This window comes from Camelina sativa, chromosome 14 (assembly GCF_000633955.1).
Source record: "Camelina sativa cultivar DH55 chromosome 14, Cs, whole genome shotgun sequence".
Lineage (NCBI taxonomy): Eukaryota > Viridiplantae > Streptophyta > Magnoliopsida > Brassicales > Brassicaceae > Camelina > Camelina sativa.
The window spans coordinates 27,884,220-27,901,237 of record NC_025698.1 but is presented as its reverse complement, the minus strand read 5'-3'; the positions used below and the strand labels follow the sequence as shown (position 1 = coordinate 27,901,237).

Genomic DNA, 17,018 nt, shown 5'->3' with positions numbered 1-17,018 from the left:
TGGTACTATCGTTGGAGGCCAAGACATCCTCCTCACATGGACACACGTCTCTCACACGCTGACTCAGCACACCCTGATGAGCTCGATGAGGAGTTTGACACTTTCCCTACTTCCCGACCATCAGACATCGTCAGGATGAGATATGACAGACTCAGGAGCATTGCTGGTAGGATTCAGACAGTTGTTGGTGATCTTGCAACTCAAGGAGAGAGACTCCAGTCGTTGCTAAGCTGGCGTGACCCGCGTGCCACTGCTCTCTTCGTCCTGTTCTGTCTGATAGCCGCAGTGATTCTGTATGTGACTCCCTTTCAGTGGGTTGCTTTCATCATTGGCTTGTATGTGCTTAGACACCCGAGGCTCAGGTACAGGCTCCCATCAGTTCCACTGAACTTCTTCAGGAGGCTTCCTGCAAGAACCGATTGCATGCTCTGAGTTCCTTAACTCTCTCTTAAGATTTCTCCATTTCAAGAAAAAAAAATTATTTGGTTTCGTATTTGTTCCGCATTTTATGAGAATCTCTGTTAAGACATATTTGTTGTTGCCTTGTAAGATAAGTTTATGTTTTGGTTTTGCATAAACTAGGGTTTCTAGCTTAACAAAACAAGTAAGAGATCGAACAAATGCGAACCCAACCAAATCAATTTCGGTTTAACTAAACCACCCTCTAAACCTAAACTACTCAAACCGAATCGAACCAAACCAATTAAAAATCATAACCGAGACATTGTAGCAAGGGGAGATTCTAAAAAAGAAGTTGGGATTTTTCAAGCGATCTTGTTCTCTCTCTCTCTATCTACAACAATGGATGCTGCTATCTTTAAATCATCATCAGTGTACGTATCCAATACTCCAACTACGAAAGCTATCTTCAACCCGAATCCACCAGCTTTATCTTTGTCTTCTTGTTGGCTCTGCAATTCGTCAGCCAAGCGAATCACTAAACTGAGGCTCAGGGATGGGTCGAATCAAGGGCTTCCTCGTCTACATGCTCTGTTTCACAACGAGGAGGCACCAAGTGAAGGCGAAGATCAAAATGGGTTTGGTTTGTTACCGGCGGATATATTCTCTTTGTCTCAGGTAAATGAGGTTATCAAATTGTCTCAGGATTGTGTTTTTTGTCTGTGGATTTCAGTTAAAGACACTAGCTTTATGGTGTTGTATGCAAAGCTTTGTCAAGTATTGAGCTTTTTTGATTGAAGCCAAAAACTTGAACTTGTAAACTTGTGTCTATAAATATGCAGAAGATTGATTTGGTTTTTGTAATGTGTTTGTGAAGGAGAAGTTTGGAAGTAATGTAAGTGGTGAAAAGGATAGTGGTAATATAATCGATGTGGAGACATCTCTTGCAGTTCCTCATAGTGGAGGAACTCGAACTGGGCTCTTTAGAACCCCCATTTCCGGTGGTGTTCAAAGCGCGACCTCTGCTCATGGTTTACCTCGACCGGCTTTAGCTGTTAGGAACTTGATGGAACAGGTAGAAAGATCATTACCATTAGCTCCCTTTTTACATTCTCGATGAGGAAAGATATTAAATTTTCATGTATGTGTTTGGTTTTTGGTATTACTGTTTATGGTTTGAAGGCCAGGTTTGCTCATCTATGCACAGTGATGTCTAAAATGCACCACCGTAGAGAAGGTTACCCATTTGGGTCTTTGGTAGATTTTGCACCTGATCCAATGGGGCGTAAGTCTTCTTCTCCTGGACTGTGTCTCTTTGTATGCGTCTGTTTACATGCTTGACAGTGGATTCTGTTATTTGTGTGTTTCAGACCCAATATTTTCATTTTCACCGTTGGCTATTCACACTCGGAATATCTTAGCTGAACCTAGATGCACCCTCGTTGTTCAAGTAAACATTATCGATCATGCTATAGCTAACCAAACATATTGGTGTTTCTTCCCTTATTTTGGTTCTCTGAGTGTGGATTTGGTCATTTTCAGATACCCGGATGGAGTTGCTTATCGAATGCAAGAGTAACATTGTTCGGCGATGTCTACCCATTGCCAGAAGATCAGCAAGTGGGTATCTTTGATTTAACCACACAGTCTTAAGTCATACATGAGATGTTGTTACCTGCTTAACACTGTTATTTATGTTACTGGATTTTCAGGAATGGGCTCATAAGCAATATATGGCTAAGCACCACCAAGGACCTTCTCAACAATGGGGGAACTTTCACTATTTTAGAATGCAGAATATAAGGTTTTTGTGTGTTCTTGTTCAGTTTTAGCCACTACATATTGTGATTAAATATCGGAATATAATAACAATCTCGATTTGTTCTCAGTGATATATATTTCATTGGAGGTTTTGGCACTGTCGCGTGGATCAACGTCAATGAGTATGAAGCTCTTCAGCCAGATAAGATAGCTGTTGATGGAGGTGAGAAAAATCTAAAGGTGAGTTTTCCAAAAACCCGTTAAACCATTGAGCCTGCTTAGTGACTCAAAGTGGAATTTTAATTTCATTCTTAAATCATGAAATAGGAACTCAATGCAATCTTCTCAAAGCCAATTAGAGAGCTATTGTCTATTGAAGCTGAGGTAGACGATGCTGCTATCATTTCTGTAGATAGCAAAGGGATTGATATAAGGGTTCGTCAAGGTGCTCAGGTAAATAATATATGTAACAAATTAAGAACATCTCTACAATGATTTCACAACAGAAGAGCTCTCTGTCTGTTTGTGTGTGGTGTGTTCATTATGTTATTTGTGCAGTTTAACATACAAAGGCTAGCCTTTGAGGTAAGTGATGGCGTTGAGACTTTAGAAGAAGCCAAATCTGCTCTGTGGAAAGTGATAGAGAAGGGCAAGTTGCACAATTTACAGAAATGACCCAACGGTTTGATGGATTTGCAGAAATGACACAAAGCTTTGATGAAGTGAGCAGTGTGTAAAACAAAACCTTCATTTGAGTAAATGAAATCTAGACAATTAAATAGATTGTAATAAGATTGAATTATGAGATAATGACAAAAATTGTATCAACATCAGTCATCATTAGGAGAAAATGCAATTATTGAAAATATAGGGCTAGAATCAGTAGCTTTTATAAATAATCTTTAACTTGTAATCTCAGAGTAAGATGCAATTTATTGGAATTCAGGGCTAGAATAGGAGATTCTCAAAAGCTGGGGGGTGAATCCAAAGTTTCTAAAAGTTTTGTGATTTGTGAAACACTAGGAGATAGATGCAATTATATGATAATATTAGGCTAGAAACAGAACTTCTTATAAAATATCTGGGCGTTCACCATATAGTCCTTTTAGAAAATGTGAAATTTGTAAATACGTGGGTGGTGAAAGATGCAATTTATTGAAATATTGGGGTCAAAAAAGGAGATTTATCATAAAATTACAAATTCAATTTAGATGGGCTGATTTAGATTCAAGTAGAAAAAAATTATCCACGCCCAATCCTCACTCGACAGTTCTACCCTGCGCTACGTGAGAATACACTACTTTTTCAATTCAATTTCTTCGAAAGAAACTTTCTAGTTCACTCTGTCAGTCCACTAAAATCTAAGTAAATACTGTCCTCAAAGTATCCAAAGATTTTCTTATTGATTCACAATGCTAAAGTCACGTCTCTTTGATACAAGTGATTAGAGCTAAATATGGAGGATTTAAGTAAAGACTAATGTCAATATAGTCAACCATATAGAATATAAAATAATCTTGGGGCGTTACGAGGTTTCTAAAATATAAAATATCTGGGCGTTCACCAAATACAGTCTTTCAAAAAAGTTTGAAATTTGTATATACGTGGGTGGTGAAAGATGCAATTTATTGAAATATTGGGGTCGAAAAAGGAGATTTATCATAAATTTCGTGGGGTGTTTTTCGAAGTTTTAAAAAAGTTTTGAAATTATGTGCGGGCAGTTTCTAATCCAAACAAGGAAAGAAAAAAACAAAAAAGGAAGGATTTTTATTTTTAATTTTTTTACCGTAAAGAGGAGAGTAAAACAGAGAGACAGTGACGACGATACAAGAAGAATCATCATCATTCCCAATAACTTTCACCAACAAATCAAATCCTTTCTCCGACTTCAATCTCATGGCGGCGGAATCAGCCAGAAGAAACTCATCTCCGCCGTCTACCTCTCAGTCGTGGTCAAGCCCTATAACCAATTTACACGATGACCATCTCTCAACCATCTTGCTTCTTCTTCCCGTGGGTTCAATCCTCTCTTTCTCCATGACCTGCAAGAGATACAAGTCTCTAGCTTGTTCCGACAGTCTCTGGGAAGCTCTCTGTGAACGAGAATGGGGGTCACAGTCTCTGGCTGCTTTAAAGTTGTCATCTTTACGAGATGGGTTTTCGTGGATGATGATGTTTCAGCGAGTTTATAAGATGGATTCTGTTTGCTGTCACAAGATCTCAGACCCAGATGATGATGTTGTGGAATCTTCTTCTTTTCCGATCCCTAGAGCTTCTCATTCTCTCAACTTCGTTAATGATCATCTTGTTCTCTTTGGTGGTGGTTGTCAAGGAGGTTAGAGCTTTTGCTTTCCTTAATCTATATCATCATCATCTTTTCTGAATTCTTATCTTGTTGAAAGCAGATCGATGTTCCATGTGATTGAGTTGAGTTTTTCGGTTACTTTTCTGTTTGCTTGATGTGTGTGTTAGGCACACGACAATGATGGTAGTATGATTATTAGGTAATTGCTCCATTCAACTTGAGATCTTTGTGTATATTGCTTTGTTTTTTTCCTTTCAGGACGCCATCTTGATGATACATGGACATCATATGTTGATAAGAGTAATCAAAAGATATTGAAATGGAAGAAAGTTGAATCAGGGACTCCAAGTGGAAGATTTGGACACACCTGCATTGTTATAGGCGAGTATCTACTCTTATTTGGTGGAATAAACGACCGTGGAGAGCGGCTCAACGATACATGGATCGGTCAAGTCTTTTGCCATGAGGGACTCTCTTGGAAACTCCTCAATGTTGGACCTACGCAGCGGCCTCGTCCTCCTCCTCGTGGTGCTCATTCCGCCTGTTGTATTGCAGAGACGAAGATGGTTGTACATGGAGGAATCGGGCTGAACGGAGTCAGGCTTGGAGATGCATGGATTCTAGAACTTTCTGAAGATTTCACATCTGGGACATGGCACATGGTGGAGTCTCGACAATCACCGCCACCGCGCTCAGGACATACTTTGACTTGCATTAGAGAAAACCAAGTGGTTCTGTTTGGAGGCAGAGGATTAGGATATGATGTGCTTGATGATGTTTGGATCTTGGATATTCAAGAACTGTGTGAAGAAAAATGGATACAGATCTTCTACGATTTCCGGGATGTCCCTGAATATGCATCATTGCCTCGGGTTGGTCACTCAGCGACTCTTGTATTGGGAGGTCGGATCTTGATTTACGGGGGTGAAGATTCTTATAGGCATAGGAAAGATGATTTCTGGGTGTTGGATGTTAAAACCATTCCTTCTTCAGGTTTACAACCACAAGGAGTTAGTTTAAACGGATCTTCTGTGTGGAGAAAGCTTGATCGAATCTCATACGGACCAAAAAGTAGGTCTTTTCACCGTGCCTGTGCTGATCTTTCAGGGAGATTTGTATACGTGTTTGGTGGAATGGTTGATGGTCTTCTTCAGCCTGCAGCATCGTCTGGTCTAAGGTTTGATGGAGAGCTTTTCATGGTGGAGCTTGTTCTTGGGTTCTCTGATCTAGACAATCAACAAAGACCTGGAAAAGGCATATAATAGTAGTGGTGGTTCCTCTTTTTTGTAAATTAGCAGGTTGTATAAAATTGTATTGATATACCAGAAATGGATTTCCATCATTACAAACTCTCTGATTAAAGAGAAACACATAAAGCTGTGTTTTCAAATTGTAATTTAAATATAGATTCTGATTCAGTTTACAATATACAAATTACCATGAACAGGGGATGTAAATATGTAATGGAAGGACTTGTTTTTAAATTAGGCTCAAAGAATGTAATATATCGTGATCTTTAGCACTACAAAATCTTCTATCAACGATAATGTTTGCTTGCCTCATGGATGGAGTATCAGTTTGGTTCTCCACATCTCTGCAATAACCTTCCTCGGGCCAGGATCATCTGGACCCTTGTCTCTTTGTCCTGAAGTGAAGTAAAGCTGTCCGTCCCAATATCCAACCAGCGTTGTTTTCACACGGTATGGTAATTTCCCAATGACATACCATTTCTGTAGAGAAAGCCAAAATCATTAGCGATACACGAATCTTGGACAGGTTTAAGCATAAAGGCTTCAAGTATTTTACCAGTGTATTCAAGTTGAACTGGAAGATTTCGCCAACAAGAACCATCTTTTTGGTTTCAGGATGCTTCTCTGTTGTGCCTCCAACGATTACAATGGAGTTATTAACCACTTTCCAAGCAAATTCAATATGGGAATCAGGTTTGGGCATCGGCGGCATAACTTTCCATTTCATTTCCTCATCTAACATATAGACATCGCTGAATACCACCTGAATCAAAGTAGAAAACTCATGATATAGAGCATAATTCACAGAATAATAGCTTGATTTGCCTTGTGGAAGATATAAATCCATTACCTCCATCCGGCGTGAGCACTTGAAGATGGGAGATCCGGGTTTAGCCATAAAATCACCTTCTTGACCACCAAGTACAAATAGTCGGTCATCAACTACTACACATGCCCTACAATGGCACATAAAACAGGAGGACTTAAGATTTATTTCGTCAACTGTTTTACACACAATAACTTGTTAAAAGATCACTGTTAAATAATAACCTGTGAGGTCCTCCACGAGGGATTGGGATTTCACTTCTCCACTCATTTTCCAATGGTTGGCCATCTCTAACCGCAATGCTCCAATGTTCAAGTCCAGGTGTAAATCTATTCTCCTTGCTTCCGCCCATCACATGGAGTCTTCCTCTCCAAAGCTGAGTAGCCGGTGCATACCTGAAATGTTAAAATTGGCAAATCATTTCTCTCAACATTGTCCATCATCAAAAGAGAAACACATAGCATAGTATAATGAAAAAACGTCGAAGCTGTATCTTCTTGTTACACAGTACCTAGGAACTGGTAACGGAACAAAGTCCTTCCATGTATTTGAATCGGTATCAAGCACAAATGTTTTAGCTGTAGGACCTCTGCACTGCGGACCAAACTGACCAGTAACAATATAAATGTATCGCCCATCCGTTACCATCCCTAAATGAGAATGAGCCATCTCTTTAGGCATATTGAATCTTCCTCCCCACGAGTTAGCCGTGAAATTGTAGATATCAACATGTGAATGCACAAGATTAATGTTTCCATATCCAGCAAATACATATAGAAGATCCCTAATCTGAATTGCAGCTCCATCTAGACGAGCTACAGGTGAAGCTGCCATCTTCTCCCATTTCAATTCAGGAGCTGGCAAATCTTGAAACGTGTTAGATAGTTTCCTCTCTTTCACACTGTCCTTCTTCTTCTTAGTATCTTTCTCCTAATGAAAACATCAAAAACAGAGTAAATTCACCACTCACAACCTCAATGCAAGTAGTTAAGCAAGAATCATATTACTGAAGCTAGATATTGCTAATTTCAGATGTCGAGATCTTAATTACATCAACAACAGATCACACAAACTCACCTGGCCGGGAACGATTACGGTGGTAAGGGAAGAGGGTAGAGATAATCCGGCGGAGATTGCGACGGAGGAGAATCTATGAGAAGTAGCCCAGAGGAAGTCGGCAATGAGTCCGGTAGCTAAAAGCGCGATGCACGAAACCAACACTACCTTCCCGTACTTGTGCTTCCTCACCATGTCTCTCTGTCCTCTCTCTCCTAAATTGACATAACCCTTTTTAGAGTTTCAGAAATATCGTATAAATTTTAAACCTTTTTGATGTTTTCTCAGACGAGCTTGATGACGGATCTTGATCTCCGAGATAGTGTTCCTTCCTACCACCGGCAGTGAACATTTATGATTAAACCAATATAAACCAATTGATTAATAAATCGAACCAAACCAGAAATTAAAATGTCCACACCAAACCAAACTAAACCAATACACAAAAACATCATATACATAAGGTTTGTTATCTTGACTCTGATAAGAGTTATAAGTTATCCATTACACATAATATGCAAAAGAACACACATAAAAATCATAGCAAGGTTAATATTTGTGACATTGATGTGTCTGTCTCCATGAGATCCTCTTGAAGAGGTTACAGAGAGGATAGTTTAGACACAAGTAGTTAAAGCAGAAACTCCATTATTAGTATGGTTTCTTCTGGTTTTCCATGTTCTAATCATTGCCAAGCTCTTCTCCACCTTCATGATACGTGTCTCCATCTTCAGTTGTATCTCCTTTATTGAAAGCTTTCTATTTTTCAATCTTTCATCAATATTGTCTTCTTTCTCAGCTTCACTGCACAAATTCTCATTGCATCTCTGCTTTTCTCCATCTTCATGGACCAAACACTCTTCTTCCTTGGTTTCGTTTAAATGAAGCTCATCATCACATGTTTGCCTCGTCTCTGGTGGTGACACAACAGTGTTAGTTTTACCTCCATTAGAATCAACAAGAGAATCTGAAGAGTTGTTTTCATTAGATGAACTCTGAACCGTACTATTCTTAGCTTTACTTCCACTTTCGTCATTTCTTTTAGATTCACTAATTGGAGCAATGGTAATGTCATCATCTTTTTCATCGTCTTTGTGATCCATAGAACTCTCATCATCCTCACGAGCTCGCTTGCTTCCCTTGTTTCTTAAATGCTCACTTGTTCTCTTCATCAACTCCTCCTTAAACAACTGACTAAGTGGTAATTCTGATGAAGCTGATGCACCACTATCACCAATCTTGTCTTTCTCTATCTCGAATCTCAGTTTTTTCGCTAACCTGCGCGTCTTAAATCTTTTGACTTTCCTAAGAAAGCTCTCTCCCCACTTCTGAAGCACTTGACCCAAAGGCTGCACATCATCATCATCATCATCATCAACAATTCTATTACTTGCATTAATAGTTTCAGTTGATTCTGAAGGACTCAGAAACTGTGAAACAAATTTCAACCACCAGTCTTGATATCTTTCAGTAACAGAAGGCGTAGCAAGACAAGAAGGCATGTACAGCTTTACACCATCAAGAGACTTATCGTAATCATCCCATGCCTCCTTTTCTGTGAAGCTTCTTTGATCGGTAACTAAGCAAGGAAGATCTTGAGTCAGCCCGAACTGCATTGCCCCTCGATTCGGATAGTAACCCTCCACAATACCAATCCCAACAAGATGAGAAACTCTCATACATCGAGAAAATGAAACAAAGTCATCATCAAGATTGTCATCAACAGTCATCCACATAGCTTCTTCAGGGTAAAACCGAGGAAGGTTCCAATTTGATATATCATGGTTTTTGTGGTTTTTAACCATGATATAAGGAGTGTTTTAGAGTCTTTTGATTTGTTTTCTAGGATGATTTTGAGTCTTTGCAGGTTTTCTAGGACTTTGGCACACAAGCAGCAAAGTGTAGCAATTTGGATCATTTTGGAGCATAAATCTCGAAGAATCAATTTGGACTCAGATCAAAGAAATGGCATCGATCGACACCACTTAGGAGCATCAATGGACACCCTCTTTAGCCGATGAAGAATCACAAATTTGGAAATTTTACAAAGTTGCCCAAAGTTTTCCATAATTGCAACACAAGTCCCTAACGTGTTTTAGGACATATTTATAGTGTTTTTGGGTTTTATAAACCCTTAAGTTTTATTCTAGCAAGTTTTATTTTCTGCAACCCTGTGAGATTTTGAGAGCTTTGAAGAGAGAGATCTGCTTTGAGAGAAGAATTTTTGAACTCCCTTTTACTCTTTTAATTTCAATTGCTTATTATTCAGAATTATGTCTTGTTCTTCATTAAATATGTCTGAGTAGTTTGCTTGTTAGGTTCAGGGTCTTTCATAGGTTTTTTATGATTTATTAAATCTGTTATTTTTAGGATTCATTATCTTTCTAGATCTTCATCTTATGTTGTTCTTCATATTAATTCTTGATTGATCACCTAGAATTAATACTTTAGGAAAATAAATTGATATGAGAATATAATTGATTTTCCTGATAAAACCTTTTGATGAGCAAAATTACTTCTTGCAAAGAGATTTGATTTAGTAATTTTGTGAACAATCTAACCTGTTTTTAAAACTGATTTTTAACCTAGAATTTTACAAAGAGATTTGGATTTTCTGGTTTTAAATTTAGATAATATTTGCAGTGAGAGCTGATTTATTTTACAAAAGAGTTTAGAGTTCTAGATCTATTCTTAATTGCTTGAATCCTAATAATTTCTTGATTTAATAATTTGTAATTTCCTGAGAAATTCCCTAGGCCTAGCTTTTTGATCTTCTGAATTTACAAAACTTTTATTTAATATTTTGCATTGCTTTTCTTAATTTAAATCAACTATCCTTGTGGAATTTGACCCCTAAGTACTGCAGTGACCTCTTAATTTGAGAGAGTAGCTCTAGGTTTTAATTTGAGCATATCACAATTCTTTAAAGGTTTAGTGTAAGGACGCCAATCGAAATCACCAAGATTCAATCTCACATTCTCAGATGTTTGAAACGGATAGTCCCACCGAGCTATTCTAGGTTCACCTTTTGGTATCTCTCTAGCTTTTGGTCTGGTATTCTTGAATCTCTCCCATGCCCATACTTGGACTAACTTAAACAGTGATTTCAGAGTAACATTTCTAGTGGATTTTTCACTAGCAAAAGCTTGAATTTGACCCAAATCACTGTATAGTCTTGCTAGAACAGCAGGAGCAAGAGCAATCCTATCACCTCTAGCTAAACGAACAGCGATAGGGACAACATTTTTCGAAATAGAACGACGAGACATATCCGGGAAAACGAATTGCGAAAGCCACATTACAAGGAAAGCTTCATGCTCCATTTGATCACCTCTACCCAAGAAGTTCGAAATCCATAATCTTCGTCTCACTAACCCATCCTGGCCTCTATTCTCATACCTAGCTTTCTCCAGTTTCTCTACGGCATCTCCCATCTCTGAGCTTCCTCCTAAAGGGGCAAAAACAGGAGAACCCAAAACAGAAAACCCTAAAAGAACCATTACATCTTCGAGGGTTATCGTTGCTTCACCCCAAGGGAAGACGAATGATTTGGTTTCAGGACACCATTTCTCAACAAGAGCTAGAATCAAAGACTGATTTTTAGGGATTTCGTATGCCGATGCCTTGATTGCCTCAAAAATCCCAGCTTTTCTCCAAGTGGGTTCGTGCAAAGCTTCCATTTTTTTTAGCCCATGATTTGAAATCACGACCTGCAGACCAAAACCCATTGAAAGAAATCCTAGAAAATGACTCCTTTAGGCCTGATGAAGAAACACAGAGACGGTGACGAGGAAGCTCAGCTACAGCACCATCAGTGGAGGAGGTTACATAAGGTTTTCGAAAACGGGTTTCAAACAAGTTACCCTCTTTTTGATTTCCTCCCGGACTTGAATCCATCAAGGAGAAGATAGAAGATGAAAGCAAAGCTTTTTTTGTGTGTTTGTTTCGAGACCTTTTTTGAAGAGAAATTAAATTGTGTTCTCTTTTTCATTTTTGAAATATGTCAAATCAAAATCTATGTTGCAGATACAGAGAAAGATGCTGGCGTGGGAATGGAACCGTTTCCTTTATATGGTAACTAGAAGTAATTAAAGTCGCCATAAATAAACACAATAGATCTAAGTTATCTAACCATGCTTAACCATTCGGTCCGGTTTATTTAATCTTTTTGGTTATTCCATAACTTTGATTGGTTCAGTTGGACTCTAAAGAAAGCGAACCTAAAACTGTTGGGCAAAATCCTGTTTGTAGATGACATATTATCCTAAAACTCTAGTGTTCTCTTTAATCTTCTCTTTGTGTTCCATTGCTATGTACGACCTCTTTGCTTCTTTTATATCCAACTCTCTCCTACTTCCTTCTTTTCTGCAAATCAAAGATGTAACAAAACAAACAAAACCGAAATGGAATTAGAATACAAACAAAAAAAAAGAGTAAACGATTTTTAAAAGGAGTTTCAGGTTTCTTCTCATGGTCGAAATTGCTCACCTTTCACTTGTTGTGCTGCCTAAACTAGGCTGCTTGATCTGATGACACTTCCTTATCTTGCTCGGTATCAGACTTGGTTTGCGGTGTTTTGCTAGATTGTTTTGGGAAACGAAGCAAGCTATTCTCCACACGCCACTCTCGCCTTGACAAAAAGATAAATAAACTGTCAATACGTAAGAACTAAAGTAACCTAGTTCAGTAACAAGAAGACTTAAAAGCCTTGATTGATCTTATCACTCATATTACCCTTCGAACATATAGCTACTGTAATCATTTTCTTCGTTGCTTTTTTCTACTTGCTCAACTCTATCACTATTGCCTGACCAAAGGAAAACAAGAGAGGAAAAGAATGAATAAAGACCAAAACACACAAAAGAGCTTGAACGTAGAGAGCACAACAACAACCAACCTTCCTTGACTTGAGACAGTAAATGAGCGGGCGAACCGGTAGAAGGACTATGCTTGTGATGGTGAATAGAGAGATTCTCCATTTCAGGCAAAATTGTACATCAGCTTGCTCGGTTTCCCTTCGCAGCATCTCCTGTGTCTTGCTCCCTGCCATTGTTTCACAGAACTCTAATAAGAAAGCGAACCCAAGAGACGAAAAAACTCGAGGAAAAGTAAAGAGGGATCAAGCAATACCTTTCTTCTTTCCCCTTGTATGGTTTAACGGTCACCCATGAGCTACCGATGAGATGAGGGTTTTGTCGAGCCAATATTTTTCCCACGGTTTGATCATTAGCAAAAGTGACAAACCCAAACATCCGTTTCTGCTGATATGGAATGTCTACATCTTCCACTGCTCCAAATTTGCTACACATTAAAAACCCACGAGTCTCAAAACAAACACTAAAAAGAGCCTACCTCATATCGATAACCTGATTTTATCGCAACACATAAGTATTACCTGAAATAATTTGAGACGTCTTCATCAGTGAAGGAGCTTTCAGGTGGAAATGTCAAGTAAATGTTTCTAGAGACTGAATCTTTTCTTTGCTGCCTTCTTGGACTATGACAGTAACCACCTTCTACTCCAAGTGTATTCGAAGTTAAAGAAGGAGACAAAGGGTTTCCTCTGACACTGAGTGTACTCGAAGTTAGGGAAGGAGACAAGCGGTTTCCTTTCAGTATCCTTTTACCCACACAACTGAGTCACCGATGACATGAGAGTTTTCTTCATCCAATATGGTTCTCACGGTTTCAGCATTAGTGAAAGTGACAAAACCAAACTTTCCTTCCTGATGTTTTGGAAGATCCACACATTTCACTTCTCCAAATTTGCTACACATTCAATAAATAACCATGACTGTCAATTGTCAAAACTCAAAACAATCAATAAACACTTCCTCACATCATTAACTTGTATTACCTGAAATAAGTTGAGACGTCTTCATTTGTGAAGGAGCTCTTAGGTCGAAATGTCACGAAAATCTTTTTAGAGACTAAATCTTCTCTTTCATGGCTTCCGGGACTAGAACAGTAACCTTGTCCAAATTGTCCTGATCCTTGTCTAAAAGAACCATCACCACAAGCAAAACCAAGCCCCAGATCTCAAAACTTATTTCTTGATACAGAACAGAATCAACAGAAGAAACCAACACCAAAGTTAAAAAAAAACAGGCCTCAAGCTACAATGCTACTACACTTGTTTCGTAAAGTCTCTGCCTTTTTCTTCACTATTAAGCAAACATATATCAAGAGAAAGCAAACAAAAATCCCAATCTTACCTGTCCGACACTGGAGAGCCAAAAGCCCCCATGAACTGATCAGCAATCATTCTTTGTTGCTCACTCGGCGACCTAAGACCACCTTCTCCTCGAAATTGTCCTGATCCTTGTCTAAAAGAAGAACCACCATAAGCAAACCCAAGCCCCAGAGCTCAAAACTTCTTTCTTGATACAGAAACAACAGAACAAACCAACACCAAAGTTATAAAAACTGGCCTCAAGCTACAATGCTACACTTGTTTCGTAAAGTCTCTGCCTTTCTTTACTACTAACAAAACAGATATCAAGAGAAAGCAAACATAAATCTCATCTTACCTGTTTGACATCGGAGAGCCAAAATCCGCCACGGACTTAGCAGCAATCATTTGTTGCTCACTCGGCAACCTAAAACCACCTTCTGCTCTAAATTGCCCTGATCCTTGTCTAAAAGAAGAATCACCATAAGCAAAACCAAGCCCCAGATCTCAAAGCTTCTTTTTGATACAGAAACAAACACCAAAGTTAAACAGACTGGCCTCAAGCTACAAGGCTACTACACTTGTTTCGCAAAGTCTCTGCCTTTCTTTACTAGTAACCAAACATATATCAAGAGAAAGCAAACATTAATTTCATCTTACCTGTTTGACATCGGATAGCCAAAATCCGCCACGGACTTAGCAGCAATCATTCTTTGTTGCTCATTCGGCAACCTAAAACCACCTTCTCCTCCAAATTGCCCTGATCCTTGTCTAAAAGAAGAATCACCATAAGCAAAACCAAGCCCCAGATCTCAAAACTTCTTCTTGATACAGAAACAACAGAAGAAACCAACACCAAAGTTAAAAAATTTGGCCTCAAGCTACAATGCTACTACTCTTGTTTTGTAAAGTCTCAATCTTTCTTCACTATTAAGCAAACATATATCAAGAGAAAGCTAAAAAAAATCCCAATCTGACCTGTTCGACATCTGAGAGCCAAAATCCCCGACGGACTGAGCAGGAATCATTCTTTGTTGAGTCGGCGACCCAAAACCATCAACTAAACCGCCTGGTGGAAACTGATACGCATCAGTTGCCAAGAAACCCAACTGTTGTCGTTGTTGCGACGAACCGTCATGAAAGGGACTAGAATAGAAGTTAGGGTTATCTCTGATTAAGGAAGGATGCAAAGCTGCGTTGTTAGGGATCCTCGAGAAATCCAAAGCTGCCGCTTCTGATCTCTTGACTAAGAAAGAGGATTCACTTACACTATATGATAGTTGCTACATTAACAACTAACAAGGTCTGTTTCTGAAATCTTCCTGTTTTTATTTTCTTATGGATCCGACAATGTACCCTTTGTAATAACATGTTTCTTTCTCGTATGTGCATATTGGCCATGGAGGATACACAATGAGCCAAGTGAAGAGCCCATATGTTTGTTCTGTTGACTGGTGGACTCGAGGCAGGAGTTTGCAGAGCCAAACTGTGACACCCTAGTTTCAGAAACTTGCGGAGAGGTTTAAAATAATTGATTTGGCCACCTATGTCATCAAAGTGCAATTATCTTTTCGGTCAAGGGTCCTAAGAGAACTCCAGAGTTAAGCGTGCTTGAGTTGGAGTAGTCTCAGGATGGGTGACCTTCTGGGAAGTGATTATCGCAACTATGCGAGTGATGACAAAACACAGGAAAATATCATGTGGTGAATTGTAGGGATGGTAACAAGCCTTTAAAACCTCTCCGACGTAACAAACCAGTCGTCGGATAAGGATGGGCTCACGGGCCTAATGAGAGGATGTGAGGCCCATTAAGGAAAGTGGCCCTATGGACTAAGATTGGACATGGGCCCACTGAGAGGTTGGCGGTCGGGGCGTTACACAAACTCAAAGGCCAAGGTTCCATTTTTAGGCTTTGGAGCTGCAAACCAGCATAGAGCGTAACAAACTACCAAACCATTTTCTTTCTTGCTGGTTGATGTATCTCTTTACGTTGTTTTCATCATCTAAACTCTAGTTGAATATAGGTAGATGCAGAATTCAAAGTCCAAGATATGAAAAAGAAATACAATGAATTAGAAATGAGAGAGAAGGGCAATGTAAACTTAAGTTTAGTATTAGTTTCAAGTGATGTTCATATGAGGTTTTGATTTTTATGTTTCTTCTTAGTATTTATTTAACTCAACTGTTATACATTGCAGGGTTCTTCTCTTGTGGCTCAATGTCGATAACATGACATACAAGAAGAATCTGATTACAGTGTCACAAATATCACTCTCCTCCATTAATCACAGCCACTCTCCTTGCTTCTCAAGCAGTTTATCTTGGCTTCTCACCGCACCTCTCAGGTCTGTTCTCTTTTTAATATCTGATTTGGGTTTTGCGGGTTGAGCCAAAAGCATGTGACTTTCTTTTATTTCCCTTAAGAGACTATGTTTCATTGGTACTAATTTTTGGGGTTTCTTTAGGTTGGAATTTGAAAAAGGACGAATCTTTGTTTCCAAGTTGATTGTTTCTTTTGGATTTACATTACAAACTCTTTGATTTTGTAAAATATGTTGAATATTTCTGAATTATGTAAAATATTTTTGTTTCCTTTTTAATGTAATATAAGTAATTAAAATAATTGTTTTGTCATTTTATATTATTAAAATTTGATAATTAATAGCAATAGTTTAAAAAAATAATTATTTTAATGATTGAAAAACCTTCATAGGATTTTTCTAGTGGAATGATGATTTTGTTTTAAGTTGTTAGTGGATTGCTTTGATTAATTTAATATTTATTAATTATATGATTAGTTTAATTTAGAGCAACTTAGATGAGGTGCTCCATTGGAGATGGTCTTAGGATGATTTCACCGATGGCAATCTAACAACCGCCATATATGATTATGAACTAAGTTTTGTCAAAAATATATTGGAACAAACCATGAGAAAAATGTTCTTCTGACCAGACGACACTAATTCGAAAAGTAAGAATCGCACAAGATAATCCAATCGCTTCATTATGACCAAAACCAAGTTATAGTCGGTATTTTATGTCATATATCTAAGCAAATTTGATTCACTTACCCGATAATCTTGTGTTGTAAAGGTACATGAATCATTTGGTTATGGCTAAATCTATTCATTTTGTTTTGAATATTTCGAATAGAGAATTTTGAATTCATTAGAGTATTTTAGAATTTTGGTTTGAATTTGGTTTCATTCCACCAAGATAGATTAGAACATGAAACAATATGTGATCTTA

The 17,018-nt window shown here is 38.4% G+C and overlaps 6 protein-coding genes and 1 pseudogene across 9 annotated transcripts; 4 read left to right on the top strand and 3 right to left on the bottom strand.

The window, feature by feature from the left end:
* Window positions 7–581, top strand: LOC104742671 (FT-interacting protein 1-like). The gene has a single exon (XM_010463689.1). The coding sequence runs from the start codon at window positions 37–39 to the stop codon at window positions 430–432; it is 396 nt and encodes a 131-aa protein (XP_010461991.1). The 5' UTR covers window positions 7–36; the 3' UTR covers window positions 433–581.
* On the top strand, window positions 751–3,000 carry LOC104742670. 2 transcript variants are annotated; one of them, XM_010463688.2, is made up of 9 exons: window positions 751–1,077; window positions 1,283–1,474; window positions 1,582–1,684; window positions 1,770–1,849; window positions 1,942–2,019; window positions 2,112–2,203; window positions 2,289–2,400; window positions 2,488–2,613; window positions 2,719–3,000. In XM_010463688.2, exons 1-9 carry the CDS (start codon window positions 802–804, stop codon window positions 2,833–2,835), a joined length of 1,176 nt encoding a protein of 391 aa, XP_010461990.1. In that variant the 5' UTR covers window positions 751–801; the 3' UTR covers window positions 2,836–3,000. The 2 variants fall into 2 exon arrangements, with proteins under 2 accessions (XP_010461990.1, XP_010461989.1); XM_010463687.2 differs by having other exon boundaries at window positions 1,277–1,474.
* On the top strand, window positions 3,954–5,909 carry LOC104742668 (F-box/kelch-repeat protein At1g51550-like). The gene is made up of 2 exons (XM_010463685.2): window positions 3,954–4,495; window positions 4,724–5,909. Exons 1-2 carry the CDS (start codon window positions 4,057–4,059, stop codon window positions 5,725–5,727), a joined length of 1,443 nt encoding a protein of 480 aa, XP_010461987.1. The 5' UTR covers window positions 3,954–4,056; the 3' UTR covers window positions 5,728–5,909.
* On the bottom strand, window positions 5,832–7,923 carry LOC104742669 (kelch repeat-containing protein At3g27220-like). Its single transcript, XM_010463686.2, has 6 exons — window positions 7,619–7,923; window positions 7,053–7,471; window positions 6,766–6,936; window positions 6,566–6,671; window positions 6,272–6,478; window positions 5,832–6,195 (listed from the first exon to the last, which is right to left on the bottom strand). The coding sequence occupies exons 1-6, from the start codon at window positions 7,790–7,792 to the stop codon at window positions 6,025–6,027; spliced, it is 1,248 nt and encodes a 415-aa protein (XP_010461988.1). The 5' UTR covers window positions 7,793–7,923; the 3' UTR covers window positions 5,832–6,024.
* LOC104744057 lies at window positions 8,200–11,558 on the bottom strand (annotated as a pseudogene).
* On the bottom strand, window positions 12,086–14,830 carry LOC104742666 (zinc finger CCCH domain-containing protein 55-like). 3 transcript variants are annotated; one of them, XM_019235761.1, is made up of 10 exons: window positions 14,748–14,830; window positions 14,430–14,590; window positions 14,128–14,235; window positions 13,813–13,923; window positions 13,455–13,595; window positions 12,993–13,366; window positions 12,728–12,898; window positions 12,495–12,640; window positions 12,332–12,404; window positions 12,086–12,227 (listed from the first exon to the last, which is right to left on the bottom strand). In XM_019235761.1, the coding sequence occupies exons 2-6, from the start codon at window positions 14,477–14,479 to the stop codon at window positions 13,210–13,212; spliced, it is 567 nt and encodes a 188-aa protein (XP_019091306.1). In that variant the 5' UTR covers window positions 14,480–14,590; window positions 14,748–14,830; the 3' UTR covers window positions 12,086–12,227; window positions 12,332–12,404; window positions 12,495–12,640; window positions 12,728–12,898; window positions 12,993–13,209. The 3 variants fall into 3 exon arrangements, with proteins under 3 accessions (XP_019091306.1, XP_019091307.1, XP_010461984.1); XM_019235762.1 differs by having other exon boundaries at window positions 14,430–14,593; window positions 14,748–14,828; XM_010463682.1 differs by having other exon boundaries at window positions 14,430–14,540; window positions 14,748–14,811.
* Window positions 15,077–16,342, top strand: LOC104742667. Its single transcript, XM_010463683.2, has 3 exons — window positions 15,077–15,706; window positions 15,968–16,114; window positions 16,235–16,342. The coding sequence occupies exons 1-3, from the start codon at window positions 15,612–15,614 to the stop codon at window positions 16,308–16,310; spliced, it is 318 nt and encodes a 105-aa protein (XP_010461985.1). The 5' UTR covers window positions 15,077–15,611; the 3' UTR covers window positions 16,311–16,342.